At 53.4% G+C, this 24,631-nt stretch overlaps 2 protein-coding genes across 9 annotated transcripts in view; one reads left to right on the top strand and one right to left on the bottom strand.

The window, feature by feature from the left end:
- SGTA (small glutamine rich tetratricopeptide repeat co-chaperone alpha) overlaps positions 1-22,163 on the bottom strand; it is a 28,449-nt gene extending 6,286 nt beyond the window's left edge. The window contains exons 1-10 of one of the 4 annotated variants that reach the window (XM_044419043.1): positions 22,159-22,163; positions 14,477-14,482; positions 11,062-11,124; positions 7,209-7,343; positions 6,795-6,898; positions 5,917-6,010; positions 4,928-5,027; positions 4,206-4,310; positions 3,456-3,594; positions 3,037-3,099 (exon numbers count right to left, since the gene is read on the bottom strand). In XM_044419043.1, coding sequence (XP_044274978.1) covers positions 3,037-3,099; positions 3,456-3,594; positions 4,206-4,310; positions 4,928-5,027; positions 5,917-6,010; positions 6,795-6,898; positions 7,209-7,308 — 705 coding nt within the window. In that variant the 5' untranslated portion in view covers positions 7,309-7,343; positions 11,062-11,124; positions 14,477-14,482; positions 22,159-22,163. Of the gene's footprint in view, positions 1-3,036; positions 3,100-3,455; positions 3,595-4,205; positions 4,311-4,927; positions 5,028-5,916; positions 6,011-6,794; positions 6,899-7,208; positions 7,344-11,061; positions 11,262-14,476; positions 14,483-22,158 lie in introns of those variants that run through there. The other 3 variants (XM_044419039.1, XM_044419042.1, XM_044419041.1) reach the window with 3 other exon arrangements.
- On the top strand, positions 10,835-23,761 carry LOC123017592 (thimet oligopeptidase-like). 5 transcript variants are annotated; one of them, XM_044419034.1, is made up of 13 exons: positions 10,835-10,916; positions 13,350-13,553; positions 14,400-14,548; positions 15,548-15,655; positions 16,133-16,235; positions 16,521-16,681; positions 16,791-16,926; positions 17,258-17,624; positions 20,023-20,224; positions 20,476-20,662; positions 21,132-21,260; positions 21,684-21,820; positions 22,099-23,761. In XM_044419034.1, exons 1-13 carry the CDS (start codon positions 10,847-10,849, stop codon positions 22,240-22,242), a joined length of 2,097 nt encoding a protein of 698 aa, XP_044274969.1. In that variant the 5' UTR covers positions 10,835-10,846; the 3' UTR covers positions 22,243-23,761. The 5 variants fall into 5 exon arrangements, with proteins under 5 accessions (XP_044274969.1, XP_044274970.1, XP_044274971.1 ...); XM_044419035.1 differs by lacking the exon at positions 10,835-10,916 and adding an exon at positions 12,408-12,479; XM_044419036.1 differs by lacking the exon at positions 10,835-10,916 and adding an exon at positions 12,439-12,479 and having other exon boundaries at positions 13,354-13,553.
- The last annotated feature ends 870 nt before the right edge of the window (positions 23,762-24,631 follow it).

The following is a 24,631-nucleotide window of genomic DNA, read 5'->3' as shown; positions in this document are numbered from 1 at the left end:
TAGCAAGGCATTCCAGCATGTTCCCATTGGGCCGTCTGAAAAGACCCCCGTGGAATGGAGGAGAGCATCAGGCGCCATTCTTTTCTCCTCTGCTGAACTGTTTATCCAGCGGAGTCCCGACTGCCCTTGGATGCAGGCCCTTGCCTGGGACCCAGCCTTTCTTAAGCTGCTACTGAGGACAGGCACAAGGACCTTCCCGGTGACCTCCTCAAAGTGCATGACTGGCCTTTGGCAGCAAACACTCCCCACCAACCTTCCACTGAGCAAAAACAGCCTTGCATGTTTCTCCTTCTAAGTGTGAACATAGAGGGGTATCACCTTTTTAGGAAGGACAGGAAGGGAAAGAGGGGTGGGGGGTGGCTTGATACGTCAGGGAAGGGATCGGATGCAGTGGGACAGAATGCAGCACAGGTGGGGATTCGGCAGAGGCAGTCTGGGTGAAACTAAGAGGTTTTGACAGGGAAAGAGACCCGACAGTGGGGGTATGTTATCGCCCTCCAGGTCACCTTGAGACCTTGGATGATGTCCTGACAGGCCAGATTCTAAGGATATCTCGGGGGAGAGACACAGTCTTTATGGGAGATTTCAATCTCCTGGATATTACTTGGGAGACTCACTCGGCGGTGACAGCCAGGTCATGTTGCTTCCTAGAAGCTATTGAGGGAGCGTTTTTCACACAGAGGGTCTGAGAGGTGAAGGGGGGGGGGACATCCTTGACTTGGTCTTGAACAACAGGGAGGAGCTGATAGATGAAGTACAGATTAGGGGAGCTCTGGATGCGAGTGATCACTCCATCCTTTGCTTTGAGATCAGGGGACTGCGGACGTGCAGCAGGTCGAGCACAAGAAGCTGGGACTTCAAGAGGGCCAACTTTAGCCAACTGAAGGCCAGACTGGGGAAAAACTCCCGGGATAGGTTACTGGAAGGCAAGGGAGTTGAGGAGGGGTAGATGGCACTCAAAAGGGAGGTTTTGGAGGCGCAAGCCTTGACAATACCTCTAGTCAGTAAGGTGGGGAGGCAGAGGAGAGTGCCGCCATGGATGCAAAAGGAGGTGGTTAGAGGGATTAGACAAAAGAGGAACCTCCGTAGGAAATGGGCACTGGGGGAAATAGACAGAAGGGTATGCCAGGAGCAGGAGGCCCGTTGCAGAAGGATTCTTCACGAGGCTAAGGCTGATTACGAGCTGAGACTTGCCAAGAATATCAAGAGCAATAAAAAGGGCTTCTTTCAGCAGGTAAATAGGAAGAGGAAGGGGAGACAAGTGGTGGGACCACTAAAAAAGGAGGAAGGAGATCCAGTGACTAGTATGAGGGAACAGGCACAGATGCTAAATGACTATTTTGCCTCTGTCTTCTCCCCAAAGCAGGACGGGGGAGATCCGCATAGGAGATTAGATGAGGCTGGGGACTTAGGGGCACAGATTAGAGTCACCCCCCCGGGAGTCAAGGGGCTCCTCAGGGCACTGGACATTACAAAGGCGCCAGGCCCTGACAGTTTACACCTGAGAGTACTTAGAGAGTTGGCAGGGGTTCTCTCATGCCCGCTGGCTCCATTTTTGAGGCCTTGTGGAGAACGGGTGAAGTTCCAGAGGACTGGAGGGTGGCGTCAGTGGTCCCAATTTTCAAAAAGGGTAGTAGAAAGGACATGGGGAATTATAGACCGGTTAGCCTTACGTCCATTGTAGGAAAAGCAATGGAAAGGCTCATAATAGAGATCTAGTGATTCTAGATAGGGAAGGGAGGCCGGCAGCCACACAACACGGCTTCCGCAAAAACAGGTCCTGCCAGACAAACCTTGTGGAATTCTATGACAAGGTTTCGAGGTGGCTGGATGGAGGGGATGCAGTGGATGTGGTTTACCTGGATTTCAGCAAGGCCTTTGATACAGTGCCCCATGATATCCTGGTGGAGAAACTGAGCAGTTTTGGGATACACCAAAGCACTGCCCGATGGATTAGGGCATGGTTGACTGACCGAAAGCAGAAGGTAACCATTAGTGGGGAATCATCGGGATGGCGGCCAGGGACAAGCGGGGTCCCCCAGGGCTCTGTCCTGGGGCCGATCCTGTTTACTCTTTTCATTAACGACATGGAAGAAGGGGTGAACAATCTGTTGAGCAAATTCGCAGATGACACTAAAACTGGAGCAGTGGCCATGACTGAGGAGCAGGTACTCCAGATCCAAAAGGATCTGGGCAGACTATGGAAGTGGGCAGGAGACAACAGGATGGCGTTCAGTGTGGATAAGTGCAAGGTCTTGCACTTGGGACATAGGAATAGGTTAGGTGACAAGTGGCTGGAGAGCAGCACTTGTGAAAGGGACCTCGGGGTGTGGGTTGACTGCAGGCTGAACATGAGTCAGCAGTGTGATGCGGTGGTCAAGAGGGCGAACACCACCCTTGGTTGCATAGCCAGAAGTGTGGCTTCTAGATCAAGAGGGGTATTACTACCACTCTACACAACTCTGGTGCACCCGTAACTGAAGTGTTGTGCTCAGTTTTGGGCCCCTCGTTACAGAAAGGTTGGAGTCAGTGCAGCGCAGGGCCACAAGGTTGGTGGCCGGTTTGCAGGGGAAGCCGTATGAGGCGAGACTGAGGGAACTGGGTCTCTTCAGCCTGGAGGAGAGGAGACTCAGGGGGGATCTGTTGGCGACATGCAGGTATGTGAGGGGGTGTCACACGGAGGTGGGCAGAGACCTGTTCTGCCCTGCAGAGGAAGGCAGGATGCGCTTCAACAGAGCCAAGCTCAGGGAACCCAGGTTCCATTTGGATGCCAGGAAGCACTTCCTGACAGTCAGGACCCCGAGGGTGTGGAATGGGCTTCCACGAGAGGTGGTTGAGGCCCCATCGGTTAGTGTGTTCAAAGACAGGCTGGACATGCCCATGGTGGGCATGTCGTGAGCAGAGCCGGCTGGTGCCAGGGGTCAGACTAGATGGCCTGGGAGACCCCTTCTGGCTCGCTCTGTTTCTGTTTCTATGTTCTCCCTTCAAACGGCAAAAGCAGAGCTCAGTCCAGCCCACGTGCCAACCTCCACTCACCATGCTCATGAAGCTGGGGTTGTTGAGCAGGCCGGCTAAGTCAAACCCTCCAGCGCCTCCTGTCTGCAAGGACACAGGACAGCAGGGAAGGAGAAGTCAAGTGCAGCTCACACACCCCTGATGCATTTAGGGTGGAGAGAGGGGAAGGGAATGTTTGCCTACAAACACCCACTGAACAGATGACAGTTCAACTTACAGAGTTACGTCCCTCCACCTCTTTTTCTCTTCCCATCCTCTCTTGCCCTCTCTATGTTCCACCAAATCCCCTCTATCCCCCACTTCTCTCTGTGCCTCTCATCAGCCTTTTCTGGCACCCCATCTCTGTAGGAAAACAGGCCGAGGACAGTGGATTCCCATCCCAGATTCAGGAAGCATCTCCCAGCTTCTTGCCCACTCTCCCAGCAGGTTCGAGAACCTACCGGGCTTGGTGCCTCCTTCATTTTCTGCTCAGTGACTTTCAGGTTTGACTTGTAGGTCTCATTGTCTGGATCAAGCTCCAGGGCTTTTCTGTAGTAGATGACGGCGTCTGAGAATTTATTTAGGCTGGACAGAGCTAAGCTGCAGCGAGGGAGCAGGAAGAGAAGCAACCAGTAAATTAGGTGGCCTGCTTGCTTACACCCCCATGGAACAGTCATTTTAAAAGGTTGCCTCCTTCTGTTGGTTTAAGATCCAGCTAGGAGGACATGCAGGCACAATGCTCCATCTTTGGTGTGGTGGAGGAAACTTATCTGGGAAGGACCCTGGAACACTGACAAGCGACCCACGAAGGGCAGAGACCCCAAGCCACAAGGAAGAAGTCCTCTCCAGACCCTCTGTATGTTTCAACAGCCAGGGTGCCTGCACAGGCGAGGGGTCAGCTTGCGGCTTGGCTGCCACATGGAGCAAGGGCAGAAAGGGCAGCTGGGTCTTGCCTTTGGCGGAGACTGGGCAGCCTGAGTGCCAACTAGTGGACCTCCCCGCCGAACATCTGCAAGGCTGCCGTAGCTCTGGAGCCGCTGGAGTGGCTCCAGTCCGTATCCTGCCACCAGCAGAGCCATCCTGATGAGCGCCCATGGGAAAGCAGGCACTGATGGCACCAGCACTGCCCGGGGGGCACCTCTCTGCACCACCCCCACCAGCACAGGGGGTTCAGACCTACAGCAGAGGGCAATAAAAGGGCCGGTCCTCACCCCATCCTGCCGTAAGCTTTGCTGTATTTGGGGTCGATGTGGATGGCTCTTTCGCAGTCTCTCACTGCTCCGGCATAGTTTCCGAGTTTGCTGTAAGCTGCAGCCCTGGAGAGAAACACGAAAACCCTCGGCGCAAGTTCACCCAGCGTCAACTCACACGCAGGAGCGGAAGGAACAAAGATGCGGAGGCAAGAACATAAGAAAGGCCCTGAAGCAGGATCAGACGCTGCACCCACCCAGTCCGGCACTCCTCTCGCCCGAAGCCAGCCAGAGGGCCCACGGGAAGCCCACAAGCTCATTTTTTAGGCTTTAATTGCTCCAGAACATAAAACTCAGCACCATCTCAATTGGGTCATGTAGTCACATTTCCTCTGATGCTGGAGGGAGCACACAGCCACCAGGACTAGTAGCCACTGAGTTTTATGCTCCTCCACGAATGTGTCCAATTCTCTTTTAAAGGCAACATCAGGCATTTTAAAGCCATAAAACAAGCAAAGTCATTTGAGGAAATGCCTGGCAGAGTCATGCAAAGTGCTTCTTCCTGAAGCACGCCAAACCTTCAGCATCCATGGCTGGCACAAATATCCCAACTGATTAACGTGCCCAAAATGGGCACAGAAAAAGCTAAAACCGGAGGGGAGATTATTTCCACTTCTGCAGAGTGGGGACTGTGTGCAGACCGAGAGGGGGGGTACAGACAGGAAGCCGCATGCGGCACTTGCCTGTTGCAATAGTAGACCGCGTTGGACGGGTTCAGTTCGATGGCTTTTCCATAGTACAAAACTGCACTTTCAAAGTTTTCCACTTTCATCTGCTCATTTCCTACCAAGGAGAAATGGGAACAGGTTACAGAGGGTGTCAGCTGCTCAGAATGGCATGGGGGCCGAGGGCTCCCTCCCTTCCGGGATCCTGGATCCCTGGGTTACTCCTCCAGGGAAGCTTCTCAGACCCAAGCCCCACAGCCCTGGAGCCATAGAGGACTCTAAGAAGGGTTCTTGCCTGCAAGCTGGCACCCTTCCTCCAGCAACCTCACCCTCAGCGCCTCTCACCCCGTCCAGGGCTCCCAGCCCACTGTGTCCTTCCTTCCGGATTCTTCCCCCCACATTTTTTTGGTGGTCTAGCCATTGCCTTCCCTTTATCCACATCAACTTGTTCCTATTCCTGCTTATTTAACACATCACTGAGGCACAGGCATCCATCCTAGCAGAAGAGAGGCAGAAGGTAAGGGGGGCAGGTCAGGGCTGGGGGGGGTGGTGAAGGCAAGCACAGTCAAGCCCCCTTAGTGCCTCTGGGAGGGTGGGGAGGCTGGTTCTGCAACTCCCAGCTGCCACTGCACCATGTCTTTGTAGCACGTAACACACGCGTGAGTGTTTAGCCGCAAAGTCATGCACGACCCTTCACAACCCCATGGACAACATTCCGCCAGGCTCTCCTGCCCTCCACCATACCCCAGAGTCCTCCCAAGCCCACACCCTAGCCAATAAAAGGGAGGAAATTGATTAAACTGATGTCGCTGAAGCTGTGATACCTCCAGTCCACCACCCCTGGAGTCAGGCAGGTTAACTCCTGGCTGGGCAGACCTCCTGCTTTCCCGGGTGCCTGGCCTCCGAGCTCAGCCGCCCCACTTCCTCCAGCCAGGGGGTCGCAGAGCCAGAGGGAAGGAGTGGCAGTGGGCGAGGCGAAGTGCCTGCTCAGAAAGGCCTGGCCTTACCTTCAGCTTTCAGCCTCTCTGCCTCAGCAGCATCCTCTTCTGAGGGGAGGACCGGCTCAGCGGTGGGGGTACTCTGGGTGCTCTGCAGTGGCTCCTGGTGGCACAGGGGATGCGGGGAGAGATACAAGGTGGCACGTGATCATGGGCCCTATGAGCTGGGCTGCTGCAGGCAGCTGTGAGCGTCTCCTAGGCCAGGCCAGTTTTCACATTACCTGGAGAGGCAAGGCCTGGAACAGAATGAAACCTGAAGCCCAGGAGACTCACCCAACCTGCCATTAGAGGCTTTGCCTGCCGGTTCTCTGCTGCCAGTCCTGCAAGAAGTTCCCTTATGTGGAAACAGCCCCTTGGTTACTCTAGCCCAGTCTTCCTCACACTGACTGGCAGCAACAGCCCTCCATGGCCTTTCCCTGACATACTAGGAGAAGCCACGGTTTCGTCCCCCAGGCTCAACCACTGATTCCAGTCCTCGTGGTTCTGAAAAAAGAGCCAACAACACAAATGTCTGAAGCTGCCCTCCACCAAAGTGGACTGCTGGTTAAGTAGTTTGGTATGTTTTATGCTGACCAGTTGCAGCGGCTTTCCCCGGGTGAGATGCAGCCTCTTCCAGTTTTGTCAAAAAATGCCAGGGAAGAGAGCCATGTCTCCTGTGTGAGAAGAGCTGCCCAAACAGAGAGCTACAGCTCCTCCCTGCAGACAGATTGTTTTCCCTTAAAGGAGCATTCTTCCGAAGGAGACTTTACAGAACTTTTTCCAATTTATTAAACAACTACATTCTTTAATAAAAACAGGGGGCTACAACTAACAGTGTCTGCTCTCATGAGGAAATCATGGCGGGGGGGAGTGGAAGAAATTCTCAGGCTGCTCCTGCAGGCACCCACCTTTGCAACTGCAGCCTCGAAAATCTCTGGAAGAGTATGCGACATGCCCAGGCCTTTGTCTTCCAAGGACACCCCAAAAGCTGTCTCGAGGCACTGGATGGCAACTGCAGAAGACACGACCAAGGAAGCCAGTGAACGTGGAAAGTCCCAGGAAAACCCACGGCTGCCAGCTTCCCCTCACACGGCACTCCACCCTGCAAGGGCTGGTGGGGAGGGGGCTTAGCCATCCAGGTGCATGAGCGATTGGTGTGTGTCTGTCTGCAATTTTAAGAAAGGACCACCTAAGCAGCCTTAGCCAATCAGGACTCTGTATCTGGACGGCACAAAGTAGCATAAATGCACGCTCAAGCTCTGGGAGCAACCACCCCATTTTGACACCCACACAGACCCCTCCCCTCCAAGCCCCGGAACAACCTTCCAGGCTCTCCTGGGCATCTGGGGAGAGGCCTCCATTTTGCAGCTGATCCTGAAGAAACTGGATGATAGAAAAGGCTAAGCGCTTCTTGTCCGCCATTCTGTGGCTCCGGGAGACCCCTTGCCGCTTCTTCTCTTCGGTATTAAAAGGAAGCAGAGAGGGAAACCAAAACAGAGTGATCACGTCACAGGTGCCAAGAAAAGCAAGGTTAAGAGGAAACTCAGAGCAACACTGCCAGCCTCAAGCAAGAAAAGTCACTTCTCTGCCACACCTGTTCCGTTTACTCCTACTCCAAACAGGTCAGAGAAAAACACACCAATTGGCCCTTCCTGCATTGGAGATTGCGCTTCTCCTCTGTGGAAGAGTCAAGGGAGGCACAGGGGTGGCAAACAGACCCTTCCCCAAGGTGAGGAAGATGCCAAATATCCATCTTCTTGGATGGGGACCTAAGATAAGACATTTGTTCCTGATATTTGAGGCTGCTGCTCAATTCAGAGAAGCCCGAGTCTAAGCTAACACCACCACCACAGGCAGAAAATGATTTACAGCCCACCCTTTCTTTTGAGAATGGGGCTTTGGATGACTGAGGGGTTCCTGGGTGTTGGAAAATATCACAGAAATGTAGTAACTGAGACTTTGTCATTCCTGGATCAAAGGAATGCTTGTGATGACTGGGCAGGCTGAGGTCAAACTGGAAAGCCTCCTTCTCTCCCCACTCCATAAATTTCCACAAAAATTGAAATATCTCACCTGTTGGACTGGATGCTTATTATGGCAACAACGTGTCTAGCTACATTTATATAGTATTTTTATTCTATTTGTTTTATTTATTTATTTATTTAAAACTTTTCTATGCTGCTCCCATCGCAACAAAGCCTCGGAGCGGCTCACAAAAAATACATAAATAATAATAATATAACAATTTAAAAGAAAAAAAACATTTAAAAACCCCTGGTGCATTCTTGGCTAATTTTAAAATCCTAATTAATACAATAATTTAGCAATTAAAATAAGTTTTAAATAAAAAGGTCTTAGCCTGGTGCCGAAAAACAAATAATGACAGCGCCAGGCGGACCTCTCGGGAGCGCATTCCATAGGTGGGGCGCCACCGCAGAGAAGGCCTCCTTCGGGTACCCACCCTCCTAATATTTTATTTATTTATTAAAACATTTTTATGCCACCCCATTCGCCGAAGCCTCGGGGCGGCTTACAATAAATTAAAAATAATTATAACATTAAATTTAAAAATATAAACATTAAGTTAAAAATACAAAAATACCAATATAAAATAAGCCACCCTGGCCAGATAAAATCCAATAATATTAACAATTAAAATGCCGCTTAAATAAAAAGGTCTTCGCCTGGCGCCGAAAAACAAATAACGACGGCGCCAGGTGGACCTCTCTGGGGAGCGCATTCCATAACTTAGGCGCCACCGCAGAGAAAGCCCTCCTCCGAATACCTATCCTCCTAATTTCCTTCACGGAGAGTTCCTGGAGAAGGGCCTCTCCCGCTGATCTCAGGGGGCGGGCAGGCATATATGGATGTAAGCGCTCCTTCAGGTAGCCAGGACCCAAGCCGTTTAGGGCTTTATAGGTCATCACCAACACCTTGAATTGGGCCTGGACTTCAATGGGAAGCCAGTGAAGCTGACAGAGGACTGGAGTCATGTGAACATAATGCCCAGTCCCCGTCAGCAGCCTGGCAGCTCTATTCTGAACCAACTGAAGTATCCGGACCGTCTTCAAGGGTAGCCCCACGTAGAGTGCGTTACAGAAGTCAAGACGGGAAGTCACCAGCGCATGTGTCACTGTCGCGAGGCAGTCATACTCCAGGTAGGGGCGCAGCTGATGAATCAGCCGAAGCTGAAAGAAGGTGCTCCTCGCCGCTGCTGTCACCTGAGCTTCCAGTGAAAGCTCCGGGTCAAGGAGCACTCCCAGGCTGCGGACCTTGTCCCTAAGAGGGAGTGCAACCCCATTCAGGACAAGGTTCAATTCACCCTCTCTGAAGCCCGATCCGCCAACCAACAGGACCTCCGTCTTGTCTGGATTGAGCTTCAGTTTATTTATATCAGGAAGGGATGCAGTGATTATTGTCATCTGTTTTGATCTGAACTTTCTATTTTCAGGATCGAGGTTTCAGGTAAGTGACTTTGACCTAGTCCTGGATGGGGTTGCACTCCCTCTAAAGGACAGGGTCCACAGCCTGGGAGTGCTCCTTGACCCAGCGCTGTCGCTGAAGTCCCAGGTGGCGGCAGTGGCAAGGAGTGCTTTCCTACAGCTTCGGCTGATCCACCAGCTGCGTCCTTATCTGGACAAGCACTGCCTAGCAATGGTGATTCATGCTCTGGTATCCTCCCAGTTGGATTACTGTAATGAGCTCTATGTGGGGCTGCCCTTGAAAACGGTCCGGATACTTCAGCTGGTACAGAACAGAGCTGCCACGCTGCTGACGGGGACCGGTGGTTATTCTCACATGACGCCGGTCCTCTACCAGCTCCACTGGCTTCCAGTTGAAGTCTGGGCCCACTTCAAGGTGCTGGTTTTAACCTATAAAGCCCTGAATGACTTGGGACCAGGATACCTGAAGGAGCGGCTCTTCTCTTACATGCCCTCATGCCCCTTAAGATCTGCGGGAGAGGCTCTGCTCCAGGAGCCCTCGTTAAAGGAGGTAAAAAGAACATCTACCCAGAGCAGGGCCTTCTCTGCGGTGGCACCCAGGTTATGGAATGCGCTCCCCAGGGAGGTTTGCCTGGTGCCAAGCCTATATTCTTTTAAGCGCCAGGTTAAAACCTTTTTATTTAATTGCCATTTTAAAAACTAGTATTTTATTGTTGAACAGTTGCTCTTTTTGTTTTCATTTTTTGTCCTTACGTAATCTTTTATTAAATTTGTTATTTATAAAGATCATTTTATTGTTTTTAATTGTATGTATTGTGAGCCATCCCGAGATACCAAGGCATGTGGTGATGGCATACAAGTTTTAAATAAATAAATAAATAATTTATCTGTTTTATTGTTATGATTGCGTTGTGAGCTGCCCAGACAGCCTTCTTGCTAAGGGGCAGGATACAAATGCAATAAGTAAATAAAATAAATAAATACCCTTACATTATTGGGTTCCTAACTGTGGGGTGAGGGGGTGGACAGAACTCCCCTCCTCCACAAATAAGGACCCCACATAAAGGTAAATTAGGAAGCACTGGAAGAAAGGAGGGGTATGCCTCTTTTTCCTTTCTTCAGAGAAAGGAGGGGGAAAAAAGGTAAAGACAGTAAGAAACCAGATGGGAGAGAAACAATGCACACAAACTTGGCAGGCAGAAATCCTATAAGTACAGTTCTGAGCTCCCACATGCACAATTGTCCAGCAGCTAGAAAAGCAACGGGTGTCAATCTGGAGATATGCAAACACGTAGAGTAACATAAAATAAGTGTGAAGGCAGCCACTTTTCCCTTTTCCAGGAAGGATCCAGGGGAAAAGGCAGGCAGGCACCCAACAGGCCCATCCCTCGAACTACCACCACATCCCTAAAATCTTGGGGCGGAGAGCGGAGGGGCAAACTCCTCCCCGTTCTTCAAGAAAGAGGAACAGCGAAGCAAAAATTCAACAGTGCAGCCTTGGCTTTCCAACCACCCCCATGAAACAGGATACCTTAAAGGAGCCCGTCTTTCCGAGGAGCGGGAGAAAGAGAGGCAGAAACCCAACAGGTAAAGCCCAGGACTCCCAAATCCTCCAGCGTGCCTTGGAGCCATGGAGTGACACCCCCTGCTGCCTCTTCTCCTTCTCCCCATCGCTGGGAGAAAGGGGCTCGCTCGCAGACCCCACCACGCCCCCCGCCCTTCCCTCACTCACCAGCCCTCCGTCGACCCCCACCACCGTAGCAGCCAGCAAGGTCCCCCCAGCACGCATGCGCAGCTGAGGCCCCCTTGCCTTGCTTCCCGGGCTTCAGCTCAACTGCGCCTGCGCGGCGGGTTCCACCAGTCATCAAGGACCAAGTTTCAGTTCTCCCGGTCGCCTCGAGCAAGAGGGCATGCGCACGAGGACTCTCGGAAGCGCATGCGCAGAGAACACGGGCCGCCCTCTCAGGGGTACGAGATGCTTGGAAAGGAGAGCGCAGAGACTATGAGCCCCGTTTGCAACTTGTCCTGTCCCCAGCAGCCCTCCCCATGTCATTTATCTAGCCGGCGTAGCACGGTAGTGCGCAGTTCACATGGCTGAAATGCCCTGCTCCGTGCAAAACACCCCTCAGAGTGCAGCGGAACGCTGTACAGTCCAGGCCGGCAGCATCGGGTACCCTGCAGAACCGCGACTAAGGGCAGGGGGCGGGGCTATGCAGGCGCAACGCATTGTGGGAGAGGAAGGCGGAGCGAAAGTCGGGAGGTCACCCCGCCCTTTGCCTTTAGGGGCAAGGAGTCTCACTGTGGCGATGCTTCCGGCTCCCGTTGGCTGAAAATTGGGCGGAACCTTGCATGTGGACAAAAAAAAGAAAAGGAGAAACCGAGTCAGCCTTCCAGAAGTGCTCTTCGAAAGCCCTACAGTCCTAATCTCTAGGAGTAGGCGGAGTATAAATTTTGACCAAAAAAAAAGACATGTGGCTGTACCCTTGAGCATGCACAGAATTCTTGCTGTTTTGTGCTGTCGTCTCCGACTGAAGACGACCGTGCAAACGAGCATCCTCCAACATGTCCTGTCCTTGACAAGCTTCCCCAGCTCTTCAAACATTCGCAGCGTTTATTAAACCAGAGTAGTGCCAGCCTCTTCGCGGCTCCCTTTTAGAGCATGAATGAGCCTGTCCGGTGGAACTTCTTGGTTCCCTGGACCATCCCGAGCACTGCATTCCTGAAGTTTTCTCAACTGGAAATTGCCAGTACAGGGACTGCAAGTGCAACGTTTTCTATGTAGCGAGGAGGACTGCCCGCTGCCCTAAGATTCTAGTCCTCGTGGGTCTGAATCGATTTGCACATCCACGCAGCTGTCCTTTGAGGGGCTGGCCAGGCCGTGGGGCAGCGGCTCCTTCCGCGGAGAGGCAGTGGAATCTCTCCCGAGCGTCCCAATTCTTTTTGCAAAAATGGGGTGGCGGGGACCGAACCTCGGGGCCTCCAGCTGCACGCAAGGCAGGGGACTTTTTGCAGGGCTTGGAGGCGGCGTCCAGCATCGCCTCCCCGCCCAGGGCCCTCCCCGCTGCCCCGCCATTGCTCGCGCCTGCCTTCCGCGGCGCCCACGTGAGGAGCAGCTGCAAGGCGCGGATTCGAGCATGGCTCCCCCCACAGGTAACGCGGGGGCGCGGGGCGGGCGTCGCGGGGCTTCCCCCGCCGAGCGGTGCCCGGTGGGCTCTTGCGCGACTTTCTGCCTTGCCAGAGCGGGCGGCAGCCTTACGGGGGGGGGGGGGGCGAAGAGGGGCCGAGGCAGGCCTCACTAGGCACGGGGGTGCCCCCGAGCGCCCTGCTTCTCCCCACGGCCAGGCCTCGTGGTGGCCCCCAGTCTGAAAAGCGGGTCGAGCTCATGGAGGACGAGCCTAGCGACGGCTGTGTCGCCTTCGGTTTCAGAGGCAGTACACTGGGGAGCGCTGCTTGTGGGCTTTCTCTTGGGGCCTGAGTCGGCAGGGCTTTTCCGTTGGTCTTACGAGGGACCTTTCTGATAGTGCTTCCCAGACTTCTGGAATGAGCTTCCCTAGAGCAGATGGGTCGATGGCCCTCTTCTTGAAGCTGCCCGTTTTTGCACCCAGTCTTGGCTTGTGCTCCTTTGTCTATTGCACTTTTGTGCAGTTGCTTTCATTATAATTGCTGTTCTTATTAAGGGAGAAGGAGAAGGAGTATTCTTTGTTTGCTTGTATTATGTGTTATTCCTGCAGATGGTTTCCATTTTAAATAATCGATAAATAAATAAAATAAATAAATAGAATGTGGGCACCCCCGCATGTCATGGATCTTGGGGTAGGGCTGGGAAAGACTCCTTTCTGTAATGCTTCCAATCTGTGCTTACAACAGTGGACCAAACGCAGCTTTCAGTTTCAATGAGCCTTTTATTCAGAACCATGAGGACTAGGACTTTGTTTTCAGTGGGTAGAACTCCTTTCCTGTCTCTTGGGAGTAAACTAGTCTCTCGGCCAGTTGTTCTCATTTCTGGTCTTACCTGTTCAGACAGCATCATGGAGAGCAAGCCGCCTCCCCACCTAGTCAACCGCCTCCAGTGGGACCTGACGGCTGTGCAGATCAGAAGTGCAACTGATGAGCTCATTGCAAGGACCAAGCAGGTGTACGACTTGGTGGGGGCCCTGGAGCAGCAGGAGGTCTCCTATGAAAACACCCTGAAGGCACTGGCAGCTGTGGAGGTGGAGTACACAGGTGCGTGGAGATGCACCTGCTGGGTGGAAGTGCTTTGCACCGTGTGACTGTAGGGCTGGGTGGATGTGAAGGAGCACCCTTCAGAAGCAGAAACTGACACAGAAAGGGCCTCTTAAAATTGTCAAGTTTCTAATCCACCCAATAACTCATGTCCACTGGGTAGATTACAAACAGTTGAAAAACTTAAAAGCCATGGAATGGTTAAAATATGAAATGCCACAGAAATATTTTAAAAAATAGATAGTACAATGCAAAACAAACAGGACAGAAATCGATAAAACAACCAAGGCAGCCTAGCGCTGAGTTCCTTGGGGGGCAATCGTGTGCACATTTAGACAGAAGGAAGTCCTACAGTTCTCAGCAAGGGATGTAAACATATACACTGTCCGTTCCAGGCAAATTTCCTTCGGGATTTTACTCCTTAAGTGGGGTGGTACTTAATAATAGCACTATTTATTAAATGTGCATAGTAAAAATGCTTACAGGAAGCTTACTTATAAGCTGTCTTGACCACTGAAGAAGAAAGAAGGCCCAGCCCAAGACAAAGCTACTGTAAAAGGAAGAGAGGACAAATGCAAGCCTTCAAAAAACTAGCATGCTCTGTTGTGTTGGAGCGCAATTTCTATCATCCCTGATGGATGTAGTGATCCAGGAGGTCTGGAGGGCTCCAGATTGACAGGCCAAACTGTCTCCAGGCTGAGCTGAGTGTGGGTCTGATGCCAAAAAGGCCCACCCTTCTGAGCTGCTGTGGGTCACTCCTTAACTGCCTGCAATCAAGAATGGGCTTCTGGGGGAGGGGTGTTCCTGGCATGTGATGACGGAGGGCAGCCTCACCTGTCCTTCCAGTGCAGCGGAACATACTGGACTTCCCACAGCACGTCTCCCCACGCAAGGAGGTTCGCTCGGCCAGCACAGAGGCCGACAAGAGGCTCTCGGAGTTTGATGTGGAGATGAGCATGCGGCACGATGTGTACCAGCGCATCATCTGGCTGCAGGTGCGTTTCCAGTGGGAGGCCGCTGCCGGTGGGGCAGCACAGTCAACTTTGGGTCAGGCTGTGCTCCTCTCAGTTGGCTCCCGAGTTCGCTCTACTTGCCATTGCCACCGCAAAACTCCTGGCAGCGGGAAAGGTACAGGCGAGTGTGTGAGGCAGCGTCCCTGGCACACGCTGCGTGGCTGTGCGGCTGACCAAGAGTGCAGGCCCCACAGGCTCTTCGTCCTGCTGGGCACCAGTCCAGAGAGTCTCCGCTGGGGCTGGAGGTGGACATGGGGAGCCTCAGCCCTCCGGTGCAAGAAGCCTTGAGACTCCGAGCACGTCCTGCCATGTCAGAGAGTTTCCTGTGTTGCCGCTGCACTGGCAATGGCCCTTCCCCGCCTGACTGTGCTGGACTGAGAGGCGTGAAGCACCAGGTGTTCTTTCTCTGCTCGGCATTTAGCCTGGAGTTTCTTCCATGAGTTCGCCCACCTGGATGGGGCACCTGCTCTATATGCCACATTGTCCTTCTTTTTCTGAGACTGCAGATTCAACTTCTCCAGATCTCTGAAAAGGGTAGCACAGTCTTGACAGGTGTAAATTCTTGTAGCACGATTTTTCTGTCTTTGCAGGGAGAGAGCTGCTACATCAGACAGGTGAACCTGTCATGGCTTACTATGGTCACACAGTGACCTTTGTGGTGGGCATCGTTTTGTTTGCTTCTCTCTGTCTTTTAATTGGCCTTGAAACACTTTTCTGGTTGTAACTTGCCTTTTGAGTATAACCCCCCCAAGCAGGAAAGCTCCAAAGATGACCTTGCACAAGCTGGCCAAGGGCTCTTTGCAAAAACTCCATCTGCTTTGCTGGTTTAATTGCTACCTGCAAGGCAAGTTTAACAAGTCATTTAATGTTAATGTTTTTCAACCCAGTTGCTACTTCAGCTTAAAATATTAGAGAACCACAGCTGAGAAGGAAGACATACTTCTGCTCTGGATATGGCTAATTTCTCCTGTTTCCTTCCAGGAGAAGCTGGAAAACACCGTTATGAAGCCAGAAGCAAAGAGGTACCTGGAGAGGTTGATCCGGCTGGGCAGAAGGAGCGGCCTGCATCTCCCGGAGGAAACGCAGGAGGTGGGTGCCGCTCCTTTGGGAGGCTGCTGGAAGAACACAAAAAGTGGAACGAGCATTCTTCAAGCTGGTTGGCATGTCAGATCCTTAAAGGAGTCATTGGCCATGCTGGCTGAAGAGGCTGGGAGCAGTCTGTGTGGGCTGGGGATAATGGAAGTTATGATCCAGCACAAGGCTGCCACAAGGGCCATTCAGACAGCCGGTCCCTGTTCCAAGCTGCAGAGGTGGGCCATAACGTCGGGGCCCCTTTGAGCCCTGGGGGGAGGTCTGTGAGTTGAGGGGGCAGGAGAGGAGCCTGGGCAGAGGGGCAGGGCTGTGTGGTACCGCTGGCTGCGCAGGCAGATGCACAGCTGTGTCTCTGGGGCGGGGCATCCTGCTGCTGCACTGGTCTGTTGTGAAGGCATTCGGCAGTCGGGATGCCTGGAAGTGGTGAAAGGCCTCCTCTCTTCCTTCAGCCCCCACTTTCTTTGTCTTTTAAAGAAAATCAAAGGCATCAAGAAAAAGTTGAGTGTGCTTTGCATCGACTTCAACAAAAATTTGAATGAAGATGTAACCTTTCTGCTGTTCACCAAGGAAGAGCTGGGTAAGGCGGTGGAGAAGGGACCTCAGGCCAGTTGCTCTGTCCTTCAAAAAGAAATTAAGATTCCGGTCCTCGTGGTTCTGAGTGTGAATGGGAGGTGTAGTCCAGCCAGTGTTTCTTGCATCTCGGCCTGGTCTGCTCCAACAGGCAGGAATGGTGCAGACCTGCACCTGCAGTCTGACAAATGGTCCTGGTGCCCCGACACGCAGAGCTGGGGCTCCCTCTTGGGCCACAACCAAAGGGCTTCTTTGCTGCCCAGCAACTGGCCCTCCCCCTCCTCCCCCGCAGGAGGGCTCCCCGAAGACTTCACAAGCTCCCTGGAGAAGGCAGAGGACGGGAAGCTCCAGGTCACTTTGAAGTACCCTCACTACTTTCCACTGATGAAGAAGTGCCACGTGCCGGAGACACGGAGACGGATGGAGGAGCTGTTCAACTCGAGGTGCAAAGAGGTGAGCCATGGGAGCAAGGGCAGGGACCTGGGCCCCTCGCCTCGCCTCGCCTCGCTTTGGGGCTTCGTATCTAGCAGCCGTGAACGACCCTGTGCTCTGCGTGCCACAGGAGAACTGCCGGATCCTGAAGGAGCTTGCGCACCTGCGGGCCCAGAAATCCGCCCTGCTTGGGTTCGACACACATGCTGACTTGGTGCTGGAGATGAACATGGCCAAGAACTGCGCGGCGGTGGTGACTTTCCTGGGTAACGCAGCTTGGCACCTTCTGCTTCCCGGCAGGATCAGGCCTGAGAGGGCCAGCTAGTCCTGTCCATCGTTGTGGTGCCCCAAGGAGAGAAGCCTGCGGCGCTTCCGGAGTGGTGGCCGCCCCAGCCAGATGTTTCTCAGCAGGCGCCATGGGGCGGGGAGGAAGGGCGTCCTGGCACGTGCTGCGTTGGGTTCTTGGGAGCCGGCACTGCCCGGAGGGCCCTTGGGAGTGGAGGCAAAGGGGCCTGGCACAAGCAAGGGGAGGCGGCTTGGGGTTCTCTTCCGCGGGTCCTTGCCCCCTTCGGCTGCCTCAGCCTGTCTTTCATGCAGACGAGCTGGCCGTCAAGCTGCAGCCGCTGGGCCAGAAGGAGCGGGCGCTGATGCTGGACCTCAAGCAGAAGGAGTGTGCGAAGCGGGGCCTGCCCTTTGACGGGCTCATCAACGCCTGGGACATGCGCTATTACATGAACCAGGTGGAGGAGACGCAGTACAGTGTGGATCAGAACCTGCTCAAGGAATATTTCCCCATGGAAGTGGTGACAGCTGGCCTGCTCGAGATCTACCAGGAGCTCTTGGGGCTCACCTTTCACCTGGAGGAGAATGCCCAGGTGTGGCATAAGGACGTGCAGCTCTACACAGTCAAAGATGCTGCCTCAGGGGAGACCCTGGGCAAATTCTACCTGGACCTTTATCCACGGTGAGTCCAATGGGGGCAGGTGGGATTGGAAGGCTGCGAATGCAAGGAATGGGTGGTCTTCCACCCCCATTTTGAGACATACATGTGGGGATCTGGAATCAATGAAGCCCTGGATGACATGAATGACCTAATGTTTGGTCATTATTAAAATTGATATATTACTTTGTTTGCTAAAATGCCACTCAGGAGAGCAACAGTTCAAAACAATAATATCTGAATATGCATTAATTAATAACATGCTAAACTGAACTTTTGGTACTCTCTCTGGGCTGTGAAAGTTGGACCATAAGGAAGGCTGAGCGCCGAAGAATTGAGGCCTTCGAATTGTGGTGCTGGAGGAGACTCCTGCGAGTCCCTTGGACCGCAAGCCAATCAAACCAGTCAGTCCTAGAGGAGATCAACCCTGACTGCTCTTGAGAAGAGCAGATCCTGAAGATGAAGCTCAAATACTTTGGCCACCTAGTGAGAAGGAAGGACTCCCTGGAGAAGAGCCTGATGCTGGGAAGGATTGAGGGCAAAAGAAGGAGGGGGCAGCAGAGGATGAGGTGGCTGGATGGGGTCACTGAAGCAGTGGGCGTGAGCTTAGCTGGACTCCAGGGGATGGCAGGACAGGAAGGCCGGGAGGAATGCTGTCCATTCGGTCGCGATGGGTGGGACACAACTTTGCAACTAACAACAACAAACTGAACTTGTTAAAAGCAGTTCTGTTGAGAATGACATAGATACCCTGGCTTCTCTTGTAAAATCTGGAGCAAACTATTCTTTGTGTCCAGAAAATTTCCATGAATAAACTTCTGGTTGGAGTCCTGATCAAGAGGACACAGTTCCTCAAGTGGAGGCCTAGATGAAACAAATTAACAGAGCCAAAACGAGCCAGGAGAAATGATGAGCCTTCACCACAGTTAAATGAACAGTCTAGCATTCAGCCAAGTATCAAGCAACTGTCTGATGCACAATGCGGAAAGGATGTGGGGTCTCAAAAGTGATCATGCCGAAGGATGGGAGCAGGTTATACAGTATACAAAATGTCTAAGTGGCACCTCTGCTTAATCGAGAGCTTTTGGGCTGTGAGGCGATATAAAAATAAACAAGGCAGGACTGAAGGGTATCAATCTTCTTTAAATAGACACGCTGTGTGTCCACTCCCAGAAAGTACGCGTCATTCCTAATGAATGTTATGCATCACCTTAAAGGGTGCCAAGGTGCTCTCAAGATGGGCAGAGGATAATTGAGAGAGCCAGCCCCACCCTCAGGGACGCTGGAGCTGAGGCTGCGTGCCAGGTGCCCTCCCTCTTCCATCAGGCCTGCACTGGCCTTTCCATGCCTCTTGCAGCTCCAAGGCTTCAAGACCAGCCTGGAGGGGGCAGATTCTCGCCCCTGTGGCTGGCTCACGAGTAGCAGCACTGCAGCAAGTGAGAAGCGCATGCCAGGGAGTGTTCTCTAGTGCAGTCCCACCCCCCGCCCCCAGCACTGCCCCTTGGGGGACTCCCACAACTCCTCGCGCAGTTCTGACCAGTGGATTGCCCAGTCCTGCACCACAAAGATTGTCGGGGCAGGAGGACCGAGGATGCCTCCAACATTTGCACCAAATGGCAGCTGTCAGTGGGGCTCTCTGGTCAGCAATTTGGAAGGAATGGAGTGGGCTGCTCTTTCCCGGTTGTGGCTCTGGCCTCCGGTTCAGACAGTACAACCGTGGCACCCAGAAACCGCAGGCCTGCCTTCATTTCTGCAAGCGGTTTCTCACAGCCAGGTGTGCCACGCTGAGATGCCGTGGTGGTGTGGGCAATCCAGCAGACCACGGAACGTACAAAACCACCGTGGCCTGCCTGAAATGTGCTGTGTGCATCGGAGCTTTGAGGTTTTTGCTTGGAAGTGCTCCATGCCGGGATCATGTCAGACAGCGCATAATGTGTTGAACAATGCCATGTGCAGTGACAAATGGTACAGAATAGTTCTGTTTGATGATAATCCCACAGTACAATTCCATTCCTGATCTTTTTCAAACCCAAACCATTTTTTCATGTTCTTTATCAGTTGCGAACTTCCTCGTAGTGCTGTGCTAACAAGCAAATGTATTATTGAGGCAGTAGCAAAACCTACCTACTCTCTACCCTAACCTGCTATAAACATGTCTGCTTTATTCCCTGGAGTGTGAAAAATACAGCGGTGTCTGAAATCGTGTGTCCCAGCACTGATGCTCCTGATTTTTTCTGAAATTGCAAACTGACAAGTCAAGCTGTTGTAATTTGTGAGCATTTTCATTCATTTAGAGCTTATCCTGTGATTAATTCCCAAAGTTTGGTGAGGAGGAGTTGTTGTTTCTGAACTGCTGCTTTTCTCAAACGTGGTGTAGCCCTGTGTGTAGCTGGGGCTCTCTGACGGTGCCTCCTCTTCCCAGGGAGGGGAAATACGGCCATGCCGCCTGCTTTGGGCTGCAGCCGGGCTGCTTGCTTGCCAACGGCAGCCGCCAGATCGCCGTTGCTGCCATGGTGGCCAACTTCACCAAGCCGACACAGGACACACCGTCCCTGCTGCAGCACGATGAGGTGGAGACCTACTTCCATGAGTTTGGCCACGTTATGCACCAGCTCTGCTCACAGGTATGGACTGGGGCTGACGAGCAGGGGGCCTGGATCGATCTGGGGAGGGCAGGGATGGCCCATCACCATTGCCTCCGGTCTTGAGGTGGCTTGTGTGACCGTCCCCTGCCGGCTGGGTTTCAGGGGGGCGTTTGGGGATGTGATGTGCTTCTCACAGGCCTTTTAAACGGCTTGGGAAGTTCCCTGGCCAGTGCTGCCCAAGCAACCTTGATCAATTAATGTGGGAGCCCTTGTTTCTCTTTTCCTGGCAGGCTGATTTTGCCATGTTCAGTGGGACCCACGTGGAACGGGACTTTGTGGAGGCCCCCTCGCAGATGCTGGAAAACTGGGTGTGGGAGAAAGAACCGCTGCTGCGCATGTCCAAGCACTACAAGACCGGCAGCCCCATCCCGGATGAGCTGCTGGGAAAGCTTATCCGATCGCGCCAGGCCAACACAGGTGGGGAGCACACAGCTTGCTCCCATTAGCCCCCAAGAGGTGGGCTGGGCTTGTCCCAACAGCCCCTGGGTTGCCCTCTCCTGGTCTAACATGATGGGCAGCTGCACATATCCATCGTTTCGTTTGGAGCGCCTTCCTGGCCTTACCTGTAAATGTTGCAAAGAGTGGACTGGGACTTGTCCACCTGCAGTGTGTGCTTCTGAAGCTTAGGCTAAAGATGTTAGTGCCCTGGCACTGGCTTGGGCCCTGGTTTCTCGAGATCTGCCAGAGAGTCGTTCTCACAGGTTTCTTCACCAACTCTTCCCCGGCCATTCCTCGAGACACCAGAAACCAAACCTGGGTTGTTTCGCATGCAGCGCCATGGCTCTTCCAAGTTGCCGTTGCCCTGCCCCTCTTCCCAGAGCCCGGCAGTCGGAGACCCCTTCACAGGCTGCTCAGCCACTTCTCTGCTTTCTGCTCTTGTGCGCAGGACTGTTCAACTTGCGGCAGATTGTCCTGGCCAAGGTCGACCAGGCCTTGCACACACGGATGGAAGTCGATGCTGCGGAAGAGTACGCCAGGCTTTGCGATGAGATCTTGGGTGTCCCAGCGACTCCAGGTAACAAGCAGGAGACCAAGGGCGCTTCAGACTGGCCTTGGACTCCAGTTCTCTACTGCTGCTGTTCTGCCAAGCTTCCTGTGGCGCTATAGAAGTTCCCCAGTCCTTTAGTCCCACCTTGTTGGGCTTGGCCACCAATGCACCCCGCTTCTGAGTGCTTCTCCAGAAACCCTCAGGTGGAAAGAGATGGGATGTCCCAGATTTAAGGCTTTATAAGCCAAATCCAGCATCTTGAACTGGGTTCAGGAACCAAGTGGTGCAGACAATTCGAAAATGATGTGGGACGTTTGAAAGCCATCAGGCCCTGGCATTTTTTTAGCAGCCGAAATAAGGCTGTCTCTCAGGGCTGCCTCGCACAGAAGGCATGAGTGATCTCGCCAGAGGGGACTGCTAGGGGTTTTTTCTTCTGTTTCCTCTTCAAAGGTACAAACATGCCAGCCACATTTGGCCACTTAGCAGGAGGTTACGATGCCCAGTACTACGGCTACCTCTGGAGTGAGGTCTACTCCATGGACATGTTCTACACCCGGTTCAAGCAGGAGGGCATCATGAACCCCAAGGTAGAGCAAGCACATGCCCTTCCTTCTGCAGGGTGGGCGGAGGGTGTCCAGCAGTTCCCTTTCCTGCTTGCTGATGTGCAGAAACTCTTCTACCTGGGCACCCTCCCTTTTTGCTGTCTGGTTTCGTTCCGGGCTGGAAAGTGTTCTGGGCCCTGCCCCGTCTCTGCGATGGGATCTGGCCCTTGTTCTGTTTCTGTCCCACCTCACTGGAGGCAGGTGGGTCTCCTGGTTCTTCCAAGCACTGTGCCATGCTGAGTGTCTGCCTTAACCCTTTGCAGGTGGGGATGGACTATCGCACCTGCATCCTCTGCCCGGGGGGCTCTCAGGATGCCTCCGACATGCTGCTCAGATTCCTTGGCCGAGCCCCGAAGCAGGATGCCTTCCTGGCCAGCAAAGGGCTGGTGGTGGAGCCCAGTGGGTGAGCCGTGGGCCGCCCCCTCCCTGGCCATGCAAGTCCCTCCTCTCTGACCTTGGTCGTAGCCACGCCGCTCACCCACGATCATTCTTGGCAGTTGCCATTCTGCAGAACTGACGCCACGTCCGTCTTGCTGTGGCCAGCTGTGTGAGAGAGGAAGCCTGCAGCGGGGGGGCGGGAGCACAAGCTGGGTGGCCTAAGGGCTGGCAGCCTTCTGTCAGTCTTCCCTTGCCCAGCACCCCCCAGATGCGCTGCACTGCAGCTCCCTGCCAGCTGGGTGTAGCAGTCTGAGTATCTGGAGAGTGCCGGGTCGGGGAAGACAACTCTGTGGGGGGAGGGGACACATTTTTGGAGCAACAGAGGGAAAATGGGGGGAAAGAAGCAATGAATTGCGATTCAATTGCTCTTTCCAAAAATGTTGCCCAATTCCATACTTCTTCACAAAAATGGGGAGCCAATATGGAAACATAAGGTCATTTTCTACCTCCAAACGGTTCTGGGGAAGGAAAGGCAGGGCAGGCTGGGCCAAGGGGCTGGAACCGGTCTCTTTTCTTGGCAAGCACGTGCCTAGATGGTGGCACGCAGGCAGCCATTGCTCCAGGGTGGCCCTGCTCTTTGCAGACTGACCCGCCCTCGATCCACCTGCTCCTGGGAGCCAGTTGCAAAGGCAGCCTTCCCTGCTCAGCTTCTCAGGGGTCCTTCCAGCTCGGCTTGCTTGGTGTAGGCTCTGCACACCTTTGCTTGCAAGTGAGGCTTCCTGTGTTCCTGGGCTTGCTTGCAGGCGAATGTGCCTGGGATCCGGCCTGGGTCAGGGGATGAGGGCCGCCCCAGGAACCAGGGGCGCATGGCACGCAGCCAACCTGCACCCATATGGTGGGGGCAGGTGCTCTGCATGCGGATGCTGCTGCGGAGGCTGCATGTGGGGCCCTGGATGTTCTCTGGGGCACGTGCAGCTGTGTGGGTTAGGACTCCCAGGCTCATTTGATGTCCAGTGTCTATGGGTTCTATGTCTGCCCCTTTGGCCCCGTTCACTGGTCCCTGTTCTGTGTGTGTTGGTTTCTGTGTCAAATATTCTGGCTTTGGACTGGCCCAAAGTTTTTTTCTTTTCACTTACTGCTTCCACCCAGATGTTCTTGGTCACACAAAGAACAAAGGGAAATAAGTCTTGGAAGAAGGGAGGGTTCCACACGCAGGCCAGGGCGGGAAGGGAGTCGTGCCTCCTGGGGCAGCGAAGCGGCACTCCTCTGCCCCAGCACCTGTACCGGGAGGCCTGGGGGTGCCTGAGACCACCTTGGATGGTGTTGCAGGTCAGCAGAAAACTAAAAATTGCCATCCCTTCTGGGGGTACTGTGAAAGTCTATAGGAAAAACACACCTGGCCTTTCTGCCTTTAATGCTTTTTGGTCTCAAATGGATTGCAGATGGAACATTTTCCTGCATGGGGCACCCTCTCCCTTACTGCTCTTAGAGTTTGGGGTTTAGATATTTTGACCAAGGCTCACCCAATAAAGTTTCTAAAAATGTTAACTTGGAACCAAGTCCTGTATCTTGAACTTGCTCACCCAGGAAGCATTTCCGTGGCGGATGAGACATTTGTGTGGCTGGTGGGCATGGGGGAAAAACAGCGGGTGGCTCTGGGGCTCGTTTGGTCCAGAACAGCCTCCTGGGGCCAGCATTGGACCCCTCTACACTCCTGGAGAAGACCTGTTAGATACTGACCTTGAGAGGCTCGCCTGCCTCAGTCATCCCTGGTGATGCTGCTTAAATCAGCTCTTGATGTCAGGCCATGAGGACTAGCACCACCATGGTTTTGTTTCTTCCAAAGGACCAAGGGAGAATGAGCCTCACACGCTCTAGGAAACAGGGAAGGTGATCCTCTGACACCCATAGCAGGAGAGGCTGAAAGAGGAAAGCTCTTTGGTTGTGTCTGTTTTAGTAAGCTTCCTCAGATCCATTTCCAAGTAGTTACAGAAAGTTGTAAGTTGCCCCATGTTGCGGTCTACAGTTTAATATGCAGGAAAGTTACTTTATACCACGGGTCCTCAAACTATGGCCTGCGGGATGGACCCGGCCCGCCAAGGCCATCCATCTGGCCCACGCCGCTGTTCCCCACCCGTGAGCTTGCTGCATGGGCAGGGAGGTGGTGGCTTGCTCGCTTGGAGCAGGAATTGCCCAAAGCATTCAGTTTTGAGCACCTCCAGGGCATGAAGCCAACGGATTGAGCTCTGAGGACAGCACCTCCAGGGCATGAAGCCAACGGATTGAGCTCTGAGGACTGTTGTGGCCAAGGAGGTCGACTTGAGCCCAGAGGACAAACACAAAAACCCAGTCAGACTTCCCCGTTTTCTCCTCTTTGGTGGTGCATGCTTTGGGCGCTCTTTTGTCGGAGCTGGTAAT

The sequence above is a fragment of the Varanus komodoensis genome, unplaced genomic scaffold (assembly GCF_004798865.1).
Source record: "Varanus komodoensis strain SLA01 unplaced genomic scaffold, ASM479886v1 scaffold99, whole genome shotgun sequence".
NCBI lineage: Eukaryota > Metazoa > Chordata > Lepidosauria > Squamata > Varanidae > Varanus > Varanus komodoensis.
The sequence above is the reverse complement of the archived record's forward strand: the minus strand, read 5'-3'. Positions and strand labels throughout refer to the sequence as shown.

Coding starts and splice junctions, on each gene's coding strand:
- LOC123017592 (XM_044419034.1), top strand. CDS start 10,847: ATGAAACAGGATACCTTAAAGGAGCCCGTCTTTCCGAGGAGCGGGAGA. Junction 13,554..14,399: donor TGTGGAGGTGGAGTACACAG/GTGCGTGGAGAT, acceptor CTGTCCTTCCAG/TGCAGCGGAACATACTGGAC. Junction 14,549..15,547: donor AGCGCATCATCTGGCTGCAG/GTGCGTTTCCAG, acceptor GTTTCCTTCCAG/GAGAAGCTGGAAAACACCGT.